The 18,069-nt window shown below is 42.4% G+C and overlaps 1 protein-coding gene across 1 annotated transcript in view; it reads left to right on the top strand.

The window, feature by feature from the left end:
• FREM1 (FRAS1 related extracellular matrix 1) overlaps positions 1–18,069 on the top strand; it is a 364,890-nt gene that overhangs the window by 326,643 nt on the left and 20,178 nt on the right. Inside the window, exons 32-35 of the mRNA XM_077249240.1 lie at positions 929–976; positions 3,162–3,335; positions 11,790–11,918; positions 14,967–15,073. Coding sequence (XP_077105355.1) covers positions 929–976; positions 3,162–3,335; positions 11,790–11,918; positions 14,967–15,073 — 458 coding nt within the window. The remainder of the gene's footprint in view (positions 1–928; positions 977–3,161; positions 3,336–11,789; positions 11,919–14,966; positions 15,074–18,069) is intronic.

The raw sequence follows: 18,069 nt of genomic DNA, 5'->3' as shown, positions 1-18,069 counted from the left end.
ATGCGTAAGGTCTCCATTGTGTATGGAGACAAAATGTTTTAATGCACCTGAATATGTGCTGTTAACATATTACCAATTCACCAGAGAGGTGAATATGTTATCTCCAAGTTTGCAGAAACTACCTGCCCCTATAACCACCTGGCTAACTGTAAAAGGTTTCCATAAATGTGCAGGCAGCAGATGTAACATTTGTTGATTTGCACTTGATAGAACACGCTCCTTTTCCATTTTGCACACTCTGCAATACACCATCAAATCTTTCATAAATTGTAAAACAAAATATGTGATCTATTGCATAATATGCCAAACTTGTCATTTAAGATATACTGAGTGCACAACTAGTAAGCTCAAAGAGAGAATTGCAGAACACGTCACAAACATTAACAACACGAACAGCACATACGGTATTTAGGTGCAACAGAACATTTTGTCTCCATTCACAAAGGAGACCTTACGCATTTTGCGTTTTTTTGACTTGAAAAAGTATTTTATACCAAATGTGGGGGTAATTGGCAGAGACATCTCAATATAAGGGAAGCATATTGGGTATTAAGTTTAGACATGAAATATCCCAATGGGATGAATTACTGTAATGACCTGTTCTATATTTATTAACTTCGGGAATGGCAGTTTGTACCAGTGTGTTGACAGTGCTCCACTCAGCTTGTGTATTTCAAATGGAATTAACTACACTTGTTTGTGATTTAATTATTTTCCTTTATATACTAGTCTTCATTTTCTGTTCAATATCCTATGACTAAAAGCGCTACTATTGCGCTAGAAATGCGTTAGTTTTTTTTAAACGCTTTTAAACAGTTCTAATAAAAATGGCTATTTTTACCTGGGTGGTTGTGCTGGAACTAATCCTTTTCCTCTCTCTATAATGTGATTAAACTTAGCTAACATAGCTTCTTCTTTATAATTTTAGGTAAAGCCATCATCTGTGCACCAGAACGGAACAGACACAATTTATACAGTAAGTGGTCATCTTGTTCTCAGACTTTTACAGCAGAATTAACATTATGCAAAACTGATCCATATAATATAAAAAAGGTCAGCATTACTGCCAAAACCAGGATAAACACATTGAGAGGTATTCACACATGTGGTGCACAATATTTGGGAGCATTCACATGAAACATATCAAAAACTAGATGGATACACTCACGTAGTATGAAAAAAAAAAGCTGTTTATTTTGCCTGCATGATGGAGAGGTATATATAAAGCACAACATACAGCAGGTCAGTGCCTGTGGCTGTTTCACACACCAAGCGCTTTCTCAAGGTGCCCCTGTACATGAAACGGCCATAGGCTACTGACCTGCTGTATATTGTTCTTTTTGTATACCCCTCGACCATGCAAGGAAAATAAACAGCTTTTTTTTCCATACTACATGGTCAGTACCCATCTACTTTTTGATATGTTACAATATCTAAAAATAGTATTGTGTACTAAAAGTTCACTTTTTGTATTGAAAAGTGGTAAAAACTGCTATGCACTGGTTCTTGAAACTGTATTGCAACACACACTGATTAGTGACAACCTTCCTATTATTGCATACGTCCTCATTGTGCCACTATATCAGTTCTGATCTATCAAAGAATGGACTGCACAGTACCTCTGAAGATGATCTGTTGTATCTGATACCTGCACATTAGCACCAGATCCTGTAAGTTGTGGTGTGTCAGGTATAAACGCTTCTGACATCTCACTCACATTCAGATAAAAACAATAATACATAGTTAACTGAAAGCTGTTATTAAAGGGAACCTTTCATGTTCCCAAAATGATATTAACTTGCAGATATAGGGTTAATCTGCTGCTAATAGCATGCTAAATCTGTGTGGCCACCACACTGAAAGTCCATCTGCCGGCTTTCAGTCATGGAGGCGTGACCAGTGCTGCTTCAGTCACTGCTCAGGACATAGTGAGCGATGGCTGCTAACACGCCCTGGCACTGACTGACAGCCAGCTAAACAGTGCATCAGTACAGAGCAAGGATGACAGAAGCTGAACTGTTGATTTAGAATCATCCAGCAACTGTAGAGGTTAAGATGGTTATAGCACATAGGGAGTTGTTAGTTCAGCCCCAAGGGATATTGGGAAAGTTGTTATTGTTTCCGGGACATCCAAGAGTAAGGTGTGTGTCTGAAATCAGACAAGCTGTATAGACCAGTTCTTCCAGGGAAGCGATTGCTGTAATCAAAGAAGCAGTCAAGACAGCCAGGAGTATCTTTATTACCTTAAGATAGAAGTGAGAGAGCTACAGCACTGGACTTATCCCCTTCCCCCCACTTCACTACCTGAACAAGGTACAGTTCTGCTTAGGATACGACACTGTGTGTGTGAAGAGAAGTTATCTATGAAGAGACTTTCTTATATATTGATGAAGCATTACATAAAGAGAAGTGATTCTGTGTGATGAAAAGAAGTTTGAATAAAACCCTTGTGATCAACTCCATCTCAGAACTGCATCCTAGCTGTGAGCCTGTAAACCGTTACCTCCCCTCTGAAGAATTATAATTAATGGTTGCCCTTGGTAAGATTTCCCCAGGATTCCAAAAATAACTCATTTTTTCTTTGTATCGCCTTCATATCCTGAGTGGCGTGCATGCAACACAAGCTGTCAGTGAATGTGCCAGGGCATGCTTACAGCCAACACTCACTGTGTACTGAGCAGTGACTGAAGTCGTGCCGACCACTCCTCTGTGACTGAAAGCTAGGGGCTGCAAGGAGAAATAAAGTTAATTTCCTCCCTGTAGCTGGGCTTTCTGTGTGGCAGCTGCACAGATATGTAATGCTGTTAATCTGCAGATTATTAGTGTTTGGGGACATGATAGGCTCCCTTTAAAAACTACAACTTGTCCTACAGAAAAAAGCCTTTAAACAGTAGCATTAACAGAAAAAAAGGTTATGGTTCTTGGAAACTGGAGGAAAAACTAAAGAGCAAAAACAAACATTGTTCAAGTCAGGAAGGGGTTGCTTATATTTTCACAATTAAAGAAGTAGTCAAAATCAGTCCAACCACTATTATGGTTAAGGCAGTGCATGTCATGTTTTTAATAGACTTCAGTGAGAGCTAAACTGGGAAAAATATTGGATGCCACTCGTTGTCTGTATAGATACATAAATGTGTTTTATGTTTTTTTTTTAAATGCAGTATCATGGAATAGTGTCACTCAGATTGGAAGAAGAAAAAATCAACCCCAGTAAGGTGGCCAGGTTATCAGTGAGAAATCATCGTCACAAAAGGATAGGAGCAACGTCTCAAAGGATCGAGCATCTACAGGCTGACAGAACTCTGGTGACCACTGATTTTCCTGCTGCAAACCATGTATGTGTGTTTTGAAAATATAAATATAAAATACAAAGCAACACATGGTCTAAGTAGTCACAACCATTATGTGCTTCTGGGATGTACAGTCATATGAAAAAGTTTGGGCACCCCTATTAATCTTAAGCTTAATGTTTTATAAAAATTTTCTTTTTTACAACAGCTATTTCAGTTTCATATATCTAATAACTGTTGGACACAGAAAATGTGCAATCTGCATTCAAACTAAATTTGACAGGTGCATAAGTATGGGCACCCTTATCATTTTCTTGTTTTAAATACTCCTACCCACTTTTTACTGACTTACTAAAGCACTTTTTTTGGTTTTGTAACCTCATTGAACTTTGAACTTCATAGCTAGGTGTATGCAATCATGAGAAAAGCTACTTAAAGTGGCCACTTGCAAGTTGTTCTCCTGTTTGAATGTCCTCTGAAGAGTGGCATCATGGGCTCCTCAAAACAACTGTCAAATGATCTGAAAACAAAGATTATTCAACATAGTTGTTCAGGGGAAGGATACAAAAAGCTGTCTCAGATGTTTAACCTGTCAATTTCCACTGTGAGGAACATAGTAAGGAAATGGAAGAACACAGGTACAGTTCTTGTTAAGGCCAGAAGTGGCAGGCCAAGAAAAACATCAGAAAGGCAGAGAAGAATGGTGAGATCAGTCAAGGACAATCCTCACGCCACCTCCAGAGATCTGCAGCATCAACTTGCTGCAGATGGTGTCACTGTGCATCAGTCAACTATACAACGCACTTTGCACAAGGAGAAGCTGTATGGGAGAGTGATGCGAAAGAAGCCGTTTCTGCAAGCACGCCACAAACAGAGTCGGCTGAGGTATGCAAAAGCACATTTGGAGAAGCCAAGTTCTTTTTGGAAGAGGGTCCTGTGGACTGATGAAACCAAGATTGAGTTGTTTGGTAATACAAAAAGGCGTTATGCATGGCGGCAAAAAAACACAGTGCGTTGTATAGTTGACCGATGCACGGTGACACCATCTGCAGCAAGTTGATGCTGCAGCTCTCTGGAGGTGGTCTGAGGATTGTCCTTGACTGATCTCACCATTCTTCTTCTCTGCCTTTCTGATGTTTTTCTTGGCCAGCCACTTCTGGCCTTAACAAGAACTGTACCTGTGTTCTTCCATTTCCTTACTATGTTCCTCACAGTGGAAACTGACAGGTTAAATCTCTGAGACAGCTTTTTGTATCCTTCCCCTGAACAACTATGTTGAATAATCTTTGTTTTCAGATCATTTGACAGTTGTTTTGAGGAGCCCATGATGCCACTCTTCAGAGGAGATTCAAACAGGAGAACAACTTGCAAGTGGCCACTTTAAGTAGCTTTTCTCATGATTGCATACACCTGGCTATGAAGTTCAAAGCTCAATGAGGTTACAAAACCAAAAAAAGTGCTTTAGTAAGTCAGTAAAAAGTAGGTAGGAGTATTTAAAACAAGAAAATGATAAGGGTGCCCATACTTATGCACCTGTCAAATTTTGTTTGAATGCAGATTGCACATTTTCTGTTAGTACAATAAACCTAATTTCAAGGCAGAAACATTACTGTGTCCAACAGTTATTAGATATATGAAACTGAAACAGCTGTTGCAAAAAAGAAATTTTTTATAAAACATTAAGCTTAAGATTAATGGGGGTGCCCAAACTTTTTCATATGACTGTATGTAAAGAGCTGTAGTTCATAAGACTGAGTTCACATGTATCGGAATTACTGCAGATTTTCTGAGTAGATGTTTGGATGTAAAATTTGTATTGGTTTACAGTAGCTACATGCACACAGCCAGGGTTGTCAATTGTCAAAAAGTACAGGGACAGTATGTAAAAGTGAAGCAAATAATAATAAAAAAAAGCACCATGATACTCAGCTCTACAGATGAGATCCTAGCAGGGTTTTCATGCCAGTTAAGGCCAAGCTTCCAGTGGAGATGTTCTTCCCATGTTACTGATACAACTAATCGAAGACTGTAGCGGTCACATGAGACAAAGTGTCACCTCAGGGGGCTGGATGTTCTGAGACTAGTATGGAAACCCAACTAGAACTTAGGAAATTAGTTTTAATTTTTAAGGCTGCTGCTGCTGAAGTCCACAGAACTATGGGCAGCAGGATTGGCATGAAATGTTGTGGATCTGCTGCTGCGACCTCCTCTGTGGAACCATATACCATTACACTATATGAGATTTTTGCCAACAATAAAACATGGGAGAATAGACACGAGAACTGGACATTTTTTATATTTGCATATGCTTACAAAAAATAAGAAGATATTAATGTTATACCACTTTTAAAGTCATCAAAAGTTTATAGAATATTTGGGAAACTCATAAATCCTTTCCTTGGGGATTGTAAAATGATATAGAATAATGTTTTATAAAAAATTCATAGGCAGGACAGCGTAATTAGAGTGAAACAAACGAATAGTAAGTAAATACCGTATATACTCGTGTATAAGCCAAGATTTTCAGCACATTTTTTTGTGCTGAAAACGCCCCCCTCGGCTTATACATGAGTCATTGTACAGAAAGCCTGGGGGGAGGGCAAGTGGTGGAGCAGCGGCAGGATTTGGTGGCTGTGAAGACATCATAGTAACCCTCCTAGCGCCTCTGCATCTCTGATGGTCTCGGCGCTGGCAGCTCTTCCTGTGCTGAGTGGTCACATAGCACCGATCATTAAGGTAATGAATATGCACGCGACTCCACTCCCATAGGCGTGGAGTGCATATTCACTACCTTAACCCCTTCATGACCCAGCCTATTTTGGCCTTAATGACCTTGCCGTTTTTTGCAATTCTGACCAGTGTCCCTTTATGAGGTAATAACTCAGGAACGCTTCAACGGATCCTAGCGATTCTGAGATTGTTTTTTCGTGACATATTGGGCTTCATGTTAGTGGTAAATTTAGGTCGATAATTTCTGAGTTTATTTGTGAAAAAAACGGAAATTTGGCAAAAAATTTGAAAATTTCGCAATTTTCACATTTTGAATTTTTATTCTGTTAAACCAGAGAGTTATGTGACACAAAATAGTTAATAAATAACATTTCCCACATGTCTACTTTACATCAGCACAATTTTGGAAACAATTTTTTTTTTTGCTAGGAAGTTATAAGGGTTAAAATTTGACCAGTGATTTCTCATTTTTACAACAAAATTTACAAAACCATTTTTTTTAGGGACCACCTCACATTTGAAGTCATTTTGAGGGTTCTATATGGCTGAAAATACCCAAAAGTGACACCATTCTAAAAACTGCACCCCTCAAGGTGCTCAAAACCACATTCAAGAAGTTTATTAACCCTTCAGGTGTTTCACAGCAGCAGAAGCAACATGGAAGTAAAAAATTAACATTTAACTTTTTAGTCACAAAAATGATCTTTTAGCAACAATTTTTTTATTTTCCCAGCGGTAAAAGGAGAAACTGGACCACGGACGTTGTTGTCCAATTTGTCCTGAGTACGCTGATACCTCATATGTGGGGGTAAACCACTGTTTGGGCGCACGGCAGGGCTCGGAAGGGAAGGAGCGCCATTTGACTTTTTGAATGAAAAACTGGCTCCAATCTTTAGCGGACACCATGTCACGTTTGGAGAGCCCCCGTGTGCCTAAACATTGGAGCTCCCCCACAAGTGACCCCATTTTGGAAACTAGACCCCCCAAGGAACTTATCTAGAAGCATAGTGAGCACTTTAAACCCCCAGGTGCTTCACAAATTGATCCGTAAAAATGAAAAAGTACTTTTTTTTCACAAAAAAATTATTTTAGTCTCAATTTTTTCATTTTCACATGGGCCACAGGATAAAATGGATCCTAAATTTTGTTGGGCAATTTCTCCTGAGTACACCAATACCTCACATGTGGGGGTAAACCACTGTTTGGGCACATGGTAAGGCTCGGAAGGGAAGGAGCGCCATTTGACTTTTTGAATGAAAAATTATCTCCATCGTTAGCGGACACCATGTCGGTTTGGAAAGCCCCTGTGTGCCTAAACATTGGAGCTCCTCCACAAGTGACCCCATTTTGGAAACTAGACCCCCCAAGGAACTCATCTAGAGGCATAGTGAGCACTTTAAACCCCCAGGTGCTTCACAAATTGATCCGCAAAAATGAAAAAGTACTTTTTTTTCACACAAAATTTCTTTTAGCCTCAATTCTTTCATTTTCACATGGGCAACAGGATAAAATGGATCCTAAAATTTTTTGGGCAATTTCTCCTGAGTATGCCGATACCTCATATGTGGGGGTAAACCACTTTTTGGGTGCACGGCAAGGCTCGGAAGGGGAGGCGTGCCATTTGACTTTTTGAATGGAAAATTAGCTCCAATCGTTAGCGGACACCATGTCGCGTTTGAAGAGCCCCTGTGTGCCTAAACATTGGAGCTCCCCTACAAGTGACCCCATTTTGGAAACTAGACCCCCCAAGGAACTAATCTAGATGCATAGTGAGCACTTATAACCCCCAGGTGCTTCACAGAAGTTTATAACGCAGAGCCGTGAAAATAAAAAAATAATTTTTCTTTCCTCAAAAATGATTTTTAGCCCAGAATTTTTTTATTTTTGCAAGAGTAACAGGAGAAATTGGACCCCAAAAGTTGTTGTCCAGTTTCTGCTGAGTACGCTGATACCCCATATGTGGGGGTAAACCACTGTTTTGGCACACGTCGGGGTTCGGAAGGGAAGTAGTGACGTTTTGAAATGCAGACTTTGATGGAATGCTCTGCGGGCATCAGGTTGCGTTTGCAGAGCCCCTGATGTGCCTAAACAGTAGGAACTCCCCACAATTGACTCCATTTTGGAAACTAGACCCCCAAGGGAACTTATCTAGATGTGTGGTGAGCACTTTGAACCCCCAAATGCTTCACAGAAGTTTATAACGCAGAGCCGTGAAAATAATAAATGTGTTTCCTTTCCTCAAAAATATTTTTTTAGCCCAGAATTTTTTATTTTTGCAAGAGTAACAGGAGAAATTGGACCCCAAAAGTTGTTGTCCAGTTTCTCCTGAGTACGCTGATACCCCATATGTGGGGGTAAACCACTGTTTGGGCACATGCCGGGGCTCGGAAGGGAAGTAGTGACGTTTTGGAATGCAGACTTTGATGGAATGGTCTGCGGGCATCATGTTACGTTTGCAGAGCCCCTGATATGCCTAAACAGTAGAAACCCCCCACAAGTGACCCCATTTTGGAAACTAGACCCCCCAAGGAACTTATCTAGATGTGTGGTGAGCACGTTCAACCCCCAAGTGCTTCACAGAAGTTTACAACGCAGAGCCGTGAAAATAAAAAATCATTTTTCTTTCCTCAAAAAAGATGTTTTAACAAGCAATTTTTTATTTTCACAAGGGTAACAGGAGAATTTGGACCCCAATATTTGTTGCCCAGTTTGTTGTGAGTATGCTGATACCCCATATGTGGGGGTAAACCACTGTTTGGGCGCACGTCAGGGCTCGGAAGGGAAGTAGTGACATTTGAAATGCAGACTTTGATGGAATGGTCTGCGGGCGTCACATTGCATTTGCAGAGCCCCTGATGTGCCTAAACAGTAGAAACACCCCACAAGTGACCCCATTTTGGAAACTAGACCCCCGAAGGAACTTATCTAGATGTGTGGTGAGCACTTTCAACCCCCAAGTGCTTCACAGAAGTTTATAACGCAGAGCCGTGAAAATAAAAAATAATTGTTCTTTCCTCAAAAATTATGTTTTAGCAAGTAATTTTTTATTTTTGCAAGGGTAACAGGAGAAATTGGACCCCAACAGTTGTTGCCCAGTTTGTCCTGAGTACGCTGGTACCCCAAATGTGGGGGTAAACCACTGTTTGGGCGCACGTCGGGGCTTGGAAGGGAGGGAGCACCATTTGACTTTTTGAATGCAAGATTGGCTGGAATCAATGGTGGCGCCATGTTGCGTTTGGAGACCCCTGATGTGCCTAAACAGTGGAAACCCCTCAATTCTAACTTCAACACTGACCCCAACACACCCCTAATCCTAATCCCAACTGTAGCCATAACCCTAATCACAACCCTAACCACAACACACCCCTAACCACAACCCTAACCGCAACACACCCGTAACCCTAATTCCAACCCTAATCCTAACCCTAATCCCAACCGTAGCCCTAATCCCAACCCTAACCACAACTGTAACCCCAACACACCCCTAACCCTATCCGTAACCCTAACCACAAGCCTAATCTTAACCCTATTTCAAACCCTAGCCCTAATTCCAACCCTAACTCTAATTCCAACCCTAACCCTAAGGCTATGTGCCCACGTTGCGGATTCGTGTGAGATTTTTCCGCACGATTTTTGAAAAATCTGCAGGTAAAAGGCACTGCGTTTTACCTGCGGATTTACAGCAGATTTCCAGTGTTTTTTTGTGCGGATTTCACCTGCGGATTCCTATTGAGGAACAGGTGTAAAACGCTGCGGAATCCGCACAAAGAATTGACATGCTGCGGAAAATACAACGCAGCGTTTCTGCACGGAATTTTCCGCACCATGGGCACAGCGGATTTGGTTTTCCTTAGGTGTACATGGTACTGTAAACCTGATGGAAAACTGCTTCGAATTCGCAGCGGCCAATCCGCTGCGGATCCGCGGCCAATCCGCTGCGGATCCGCGGCCAATCCGCTGCGGATCCGCGGCCAATCCGCTGCGGATCCGCTGCCAATCCGCTGCGGATCCGCGGCCAATCCGCTGTCGATCCGCTGCGGATCCGCGGCCCATCCGAGGATCGGTAAGTATGAAGGGGTGGTGGGGGGGTGGATCGGAGCACGGGGGGGGGGGAACGGAGCACAGGGGGGGTGGGTCTGAGCAAGGAGGGAGCAGACAGGAGGACGGGGGAGCCGGCAGGCGGACGGAGGGGACCGGACCCCATAACGGAGGACGGGGGGGGCGATCGGTGGGCGTGGGCACTTCAGTATTTCCAGCCATGGCCGATGATATTGCAGCATCGGCCATGGCTGGATTGTAATATTTCACCAGTTTTTTAGGTGAAATATTACAAATCGCTCTGATTGGCAGTTTCACTTTCAACAGCCAATCAGAGCGATCGTAGCCACGGGGGGGTGAAGCCACCCCCCCTGGGCTGAAGTACCACTCCCCCTCTCCCTGCAGATCGGGTAAAATAGGAGTTAACCCCTTCACCCGATCTGCAGGGACGCGATCATTCCATGACGCCACATAGGCGTCATGGGTCGGATTGGCACGGGTTTTCATGACGCCTACGTGGCGTCATAGGTCGGGAAGGGGTTAAAGAGCGGTATCATGTGACCACTCAGCACAGGAAGATGCAGTGATGGCGTGGGGAGGGTGAGTAGGACAGGGAGGGGGTGAGCCGTGCATACAATGATGGGACAGGACCGGGGGAGCCATGCATACAGTGATGGGACCAGGGGAGCCATGCATACAACGATGGGACCGGGGGAGCCACGCATACAGCGATGGGATCAGGGGAGCCATGCATACAGGGATGGGACCAAGGGAGCCATGCATACAGTGATAGGTCCAGGGGAACCATGCATACAACAGGGGGAGCTACACATATCAGGACAGGATGGGGGAGCCATGCATAGCTGGACAGGGATGAGGGGACAATGCATACCCGGCTTATACCCGAGTCAATAAGCTTACTCAGTTTTCCATGGCAAAATTAGGTGCCTTGGCTTATACTCGGGTCAGCTGATACTCGAGTATATACAGTACTTTAGGATAAAAGCTGGAAGAACAATAAGCACAATGAGGTCTTACCTGGATAAAATGGGGAATATGTGGGCAATGGTACTCACCTGGTGGGGTTGTGCGAACACAACTGCTAAAAAGGCTTACGGCTGTTACAGACACATGGATTGGAAAAAATCAAAGACTCGAATAAAATGGGTTAAATATGCGCTGACAGCGAATGATGATGGAAACGAAGTCGGAAGTCCAGGAGTTTGGTTTATTGAGCAACACATTTCAAAGGGGCCAACTTCTTCATCAGGACACTGTGGTTTGACTGTGGTTTGTCCTGATGAAGAAGTTTGACACTTCGAAATGCATTGATCAATAAACAGCTCTCCTGGATTTCTGACTTCGTTTCCATCATCATTCGCTGGCAGCGCATATTTAATCCATTTTATTCCAGTCTTTGATGTTTTCCAATCCATGTTTCTGCAGCAGCCATAAGCCTTTTTAGCGTTTGTGATTGCCAACCCCGCCAGGTGAGCACATACTACCCATTTTATTCGGATAAGACCCCGTTGCGCTTATTGTTCTTCCAGCTTTTACCCTAAAGTATTTACTTACTATTCTTTCGTTTCAGGCTAATTACTCTGTCTTGCCAATTTATAATTTATAAAACATTATTCTATATCGTTTTACAATCAATGAAGATTTAACCCATTTCATTCCAGTTTCTAAGTAAATACATTCATGGTTTTATTTTTGCCATTTTGTTTGCAGAAGAAACCAATGCAGTTTCCTAAGAAATGTAGTCCAGGTTTGAAAGGACTCCTGCACTTTGATCAAAAAAGCCAAAAGCTTTTCCAATGTGATGGTTCATCATGGAATCCCTGGGTAGCCACAGCCAAGGTACTATCCTCCTCCTCCTTTGTCATTTCCCTTTTTGTTGGCCTGCTAGACATAATGGATATGTACTAATATGTCAGTGATTGGTACAGATATCTGCGTAATGATCATTTCATATACAGGTTTGTAAATATAATAAAGCAGTATCTTCTAAGTCTTCAGGAAAGAGTTTCCATGCGCTGTAAAATGGGACATCTGTAGGAGAACTTATAGAATTACAATATTGGCCTCTAGCTGTGCCTATCAAAATATACAGAAAGAAACAGTCTATGGGTAGCTGTTTTGGTGCATATTGCTCTTAAGTAGATAAGGGTGTGTTGGATGTGGAATACAATAAGGGTCAAGTATAGATATGTGGTACCCCTTGAGTAGTATCCCGGTGTGGGAGGGTTTGTAGTGGACTCACTATTCTTCAATACTGCACATTTCTCTTGGAGATGCCAGTCTACCCTGTGAAAGAATATTATTGGTATTGTTCTCGACTACTTATACAAAGGAAAAAAGTAATTTGTGTTCTCAGTTATTAAAGAAAGTCCACAATAACACTTATACATATATATGTTATACATTATATGGTATACATACAGTATATACAGTATGTTATATGTTATACATTACAGGAGTAGCCTCACAAACATAGAAAGAAGCTGCCTTCAATAACCCCAATGATCAGCTGTTATTATCAAAAGGGAAATGCAGAATTATATGGCAGCCATTCCCATGAAAGTTTTGGAACTACTAGAGATACCCTTTTTTTTAGGACTCTTAGACCCCCTGTATCACATTGACCCCTTAACAAAGCTCAATTTCAATGTTTTTGGCATAAGAGCATGAACCCTCCTACAATCTAGCGGGTTGGGTTCCCGGTTGTCTCAAGAGAAGACAGAAGCAGGTTATCGCCGATTACATAGCTCTCATTGAGCGCTATGCGGTAAATAGAAGTGTCAGCAGTGCCAATGGTGTTATTGGAACCAGCAAATATGCTGAACACTATGTTACCTGCCAGGTGCTGGGCTTGGTTTGAACAGTCATTTTGTGTTGACAGACTCCCTTTAGGAAACACTGATGTTGTATTGTGTAGGGTTTGTTTGGACGCTTGGGAGCAAAGACCATTATCTGTATAATAGGAAATCTAAGTTGGCATAGCTCAAGTACATGGGAATAGAAAAAAATAATATACATATGGCCCAAGTAAATGCTTAGAAAGCATTTTGATTGATTTCTTATTCAGGATTTGTTTTGTTTAGTCTGATTTTTCCTTCTCCCTTCCAATACAAATCAAATTTTGAGCAAAATCTTGCATGTCTGTTTTAACAGAGGGCAGTGTATATGAGATAGCCTCTGTAGGACACGTAAGTCAAAGCATATCCCAATGTGTATCTCTGAATGAAGGCTGAGACATATAACAAGGCATAGCCTAAGCATACAGGGGAATATAATGCTGCCAACCTACATTTTTCCTGGACAACTTAACATAAAATGACAGACATCTAACTTTTTTATGCAAAGCAAAGAGTGCCCCATTTTCAAGTTCATATACTCAATGTTTGCATATATCATGTTCTATTGCACTTTTTCATATGTCTATATCACAGCAGGTAGCACAGGTTCACATTTGTTTAATTCTGCTGATAAAAAAATAATCAATACAGCCAATTTAATCTATAATTTACCAAAATGTTATATCTCTTGTAATATGGCAGCTATATACCATCTTTATACAATCATGGTTTGTTTTAGCTACTTGAAACCAAGGCTAAGCCTGCGGATATTGTTACAAAGTTCTGTAAGAAAGTGTCCTCTAGAAAAGATGTATTCACAGAAACGTAGATGTCTCTAAGTATTTTGAGACATAATGATCCTTGAAAACTAATGATTGTATTTTTCTTATGTATTGTTTGATTATAACTGTTTTTGGCTTGGGCATGTGCAGACGATTCATGGCTGTAAACCATGCGGAGTAATATGACTACACTTATAATCACAATAATTTAAGCTGAAAAACGATCACAGACACATCCAGTATTTTTTCACAGACACTGAAAAACTTCTCCTAGAGTTAAAGGGAACCTGTCACAAGGTTTTCCCTATATAAAGTATGGCCAGCATCTTTCATCCCTCTGTTACAGCATATTTCCCCAATCCGCTCCTCAAGGCACAAAAAAGAGCTTTTATTATACTCAAGATGGTGCGCCTCGATACGGTGGACGTCACTGGTCTTGATCCGGTACGTCCTCTCTTCTAACAATGGCCGTCCTCCTTTCCTGTTTTGTGTGGATGATGTGTCCTACGTCATCCACACAGTGTTCCCCATCTCACTCATGCGCAGGTGAACTTCTCGCTGCCTTCTGAGGGCAAAGTACTGTAGTACGCATATGTGGGGAAAAGCTAAAGAGTGCCCATAGGTAAAGCCAGCGCAGGCACACCACAGTGCTTTGTTCTGCCATTTTAAGCAGGGAAGGAGGATAACGATCGTAAGAGGAGAGCCAGATCAAGACCAGAACTGGAGCTCTATGAATATATTTGCTATATAGTTTGGGAGCTTTTCCTGGTGTGTAGACCAAACGTAAGCTCCAAACATGATGTTAATATGATGTAAGGAGTACCAAGCAGTACTGTTTCTCTCTAGCTCCTATGTCCCAAATGAAAACTAATGTATCTATAAATCTGAATTTGAGGCCGGACTCACACATCATCCTAAGTACAGACTTGGCGTGGGTCCCACACTTGGCGACTTAACATGGAGCAGTGAAAATGGCCTTACAATGAGTTTAATTTCTCAACTGAAAGAAATGATTATTCTAAAACATCTTATCATGTTGTCACTTTCAGAGTTTGTTGTTTGTCTGTTTTCTTCACTTATAGTGCACGATTTCTAGTAATTAAAGGTATTTTCCTGGAGTAGCATCCCCAGCTAAACACAATATGTCACATTAAAGCAGTTTCCATTTTGTGGTTTCTCTGTTATTTATCTGTTCTCAGGCAAGTAGTTGAGCTCATATCCTGGAAAAAAGCCATTTTTCTATTAATTATAAATTGTATATATTTCAGGCAACAAAATGTCCATTTGGCTGGACTCCACATGACAGCAGATGCTACAAACATATCACTGAGCAGAAGGCCACATGGATCATGGCAGCTCGGTTATGTCAGGAACAGTAAGACGACTATTTTCTGATTCACATATAATACATGTACCCTGTGCAGAAAAATGCTCAAATATACCAGTTCTATGATCGTAAAGAGGGTTATAGTTTCAGCATTTCTTAAATATTGTTGAGATAAAAATTAACCATTTTTACCATATTATGCCTACTGATTAATTATATTTGTTTGCATTAAATGTGGGAGGTAAAATGAATAAACACTATATTTTATAGGTGTTTATAGGACAGTATCAGCACATGGGATGACTGAAGATACAACTAAAAAGTGGTGGTTAAAAGGGGTTGTCCGGTCTAAAACCACAAGTCTGCAGTCACTCTATGTGACTGCAAAATTGTGAATCCTCACACTGTGTGCACTGTGCACAGGGCTGCCATCAGGGCATTACTGCCCTGACTGGCATATGGGGCCCGGTAGGCAGAGGGGGCTGACGGTACAGTAACTGAGCCTGCGTCCGAGAAGCAGGTTCAGTTACTCTATTGCCTTGTGGGCCTGTGTGGACCCGCAAGGCAGTAGTTAAAGCCACCAGCCAATCGGAGGCTGGCAGCTGATGTCGTCATTGTCATTCTCTGGCAAGTCTGCGCTGAAATGCCTGGATGGACGTCGGCGCTGGAGCGTGGCCAGGTATGGAAAAAAGGTTTTTTTTAAATTTTTACTGACGGCAGCAAGCTGGGGCAGAATGGAGACATGGAGGCAGGATGGGAGATACGGGGGAGGGGAATGTGAGACACAGGGGGCAGAATGTGAGACATGGCGGGCAGGAATGGAAACACAGGGGGCAGGAATGAAAACAAAGGGGGCAGGAATGGAGACACAGGAGGCAGGAATGGAAACAACACACGGGGCAGGAATGAAAACAACACAGGGTAGGATGGAGACACGGGGAAGAATGTGAGACACGGGGCAGAATGTGAGACATGGGGGAATGTGAGACACGGGGCAGAATGTGAGACACAGGGGGAAGATTGTGAGACACAGGGCAGAATGTGAGACACTGGGGCAGAATGTGAGACACGGGGCAGAATGTGAGACACAGGGGGCAGAATGTGAGACACAGAAGGCAGAATGTGAGACACAGGGGGGAAGGATGTGAGACACGGTGGGCAGGATGTGAGACACGGGGGGCAGGATGTGAGACACAGGGGCAGAATGTGAGACACAGGGTGGCAGAATATGAGACACGGGGCAGAATGTGAGACACAGGGGCAGAATGTGAGACACAGGGGGGCAGGATGTGAGACACGGGGGGCAGGATGTGAGACACGGGGGACAGGATGTGAGACACGGAGGGCAGGATGTGAGACGTGGGGCAAGATGGAGACAGATGGGGCAGGATGGAGACAGATGGGGCAGGATCATGGTGAAGGATGGATACGATGGAGACAGATGGGGCGGTAGGATCATGGGACAAATGAGTCAGGATCATGGGACATATGGGTCAGGATCATGGGACAGATGGGGCAGGATCATGGGGACAGATGGGTCAGGATCATAGGGACAGATAGGGCAGGATCATGGGGACAGATGGAGCAGGATCATGGGACAGATGGGGCAGGATCATGGGACAGATGGGGCAGGATGGATACTCATGAGGGCAGAATGGGAACACATATGGTTTAAGCCAGGAATGAGATACACAGGGCCAGGATGGGGGATATTATTACCATAGAGACTAATTAAGGGATATTATTACTGCAGTGATGTATTTATTTTATTTTTTGAGGATACTGTTTTAAATGGGGGGGCGGTCCTGTTACTGTGCAGCGCGACACTATGTCGCCTTTTTTCTTCAACTGGTGTAGTGTAGAAGTTGGGAAAAATAATGTGTTCTGCAAGCAGACCTCTAGGTAACTGTGTTATTTCCTGCAGAGACGAGTCCTGGCTGGAAGACGTGATGGGGGTCTGTGCTGGATTAAGATGAAAAGCGAAGCTGAAGGTCTTCACCTAGAGATGTCACTGATGAGTCAGTGTGTTACCTATACACTATATACAGAGTTCCTATGTACAATGTCACTAGGGATCACTGTATTACCTGTACACTGGCACTATATACTGAGCTCCTGTGTATAATGTCACTGGTGATCACTGTATTATTTGTATACTGGCACGATATACAGAGGTCCTGTGTATAATGTCACCAGTGATCACTGTATTACCTGTACACAGGCACTGCATACTAAGTACAGATCTCCTGTGTATAATGGCACTTTTGGTGATAGTATTGTGTTTTTTTATTAATGATCAGTATTATAGTATTCAGTCACTATGTGGTGGTAATATGTTGTCTGGCCATGGTGTGGCGGTATTTGTCCCTTGTATGTGCTATTATTCGGTCACTGTGGTGGTGGTAGTATGTGGTCTGGTTATGGTGTGGTGGTATTTGTTCCCTGTATGTGGTATTATTTGTCACCATGTGGTGGTAATATGTGGACTCGTCATGGTGCGGTGATATTTGTTCCCTGTATGTGCTATTATTGGTCACCATGTGGTGGTAATATATGATCTTGACATGGTGCAGTGGTATTTGCTCCTCGTATGTGCTATTATTCGGTCACTGTGGTGGTAATATGTGATCTGGACATGGTGTGGTGGTATTTGTTCCTTGTATGTGGTATTATAGGTCACTATGTGGTGGTAATATGGTGTCTGGTCATAATGTGGTGGTATTTGTCCCTATGGATGTGATATTATTGGTCATTTTTAAAATTGAAAAATAAATAAAAATATACCTAAATTGTATTGCATATTTTAACAAATTTTTAATAGGTTAGCGTAGACTAGGGCCCGGCCAAAAGAGTCTACCTTGTGGTAGTGGCAGATTAGAAAAATCTTGTGGCCAAAACAAAAGCTGCTGGCTATATGTGTGATCTGGTGATGGAAACTGTTAATGTGTGATTGGTGAGAAGTGGAGTTTTTCCAAGAGAGAGCGGTGGGACTGTGGACAGTTTGAGGGGTGGAGGCGGCGCAGGGGGGGAGCCTGGGCGGAGTC

The sequence above is a fragment of the Ranitomeya variabilis genome, chromosome 1 (assembly GCF_051348905.1).
Source record: "Ranitomeya variabilis isolate aRanVar5 chromosome 1, aRanVar5.hap1, whole genome shotgun sequence".
Classification (NCBI taxonomy): Eukaryota; Metazoa; Chordata; class Amphibia; order Anura; family Dendrobatidae; genus Ranitomeya; species Ranitomeya variabilis.
Note: the sequence above shows the minus strand (reverse complement) of the source record. Positions and strands in the feature narration are given on the sequence as shown.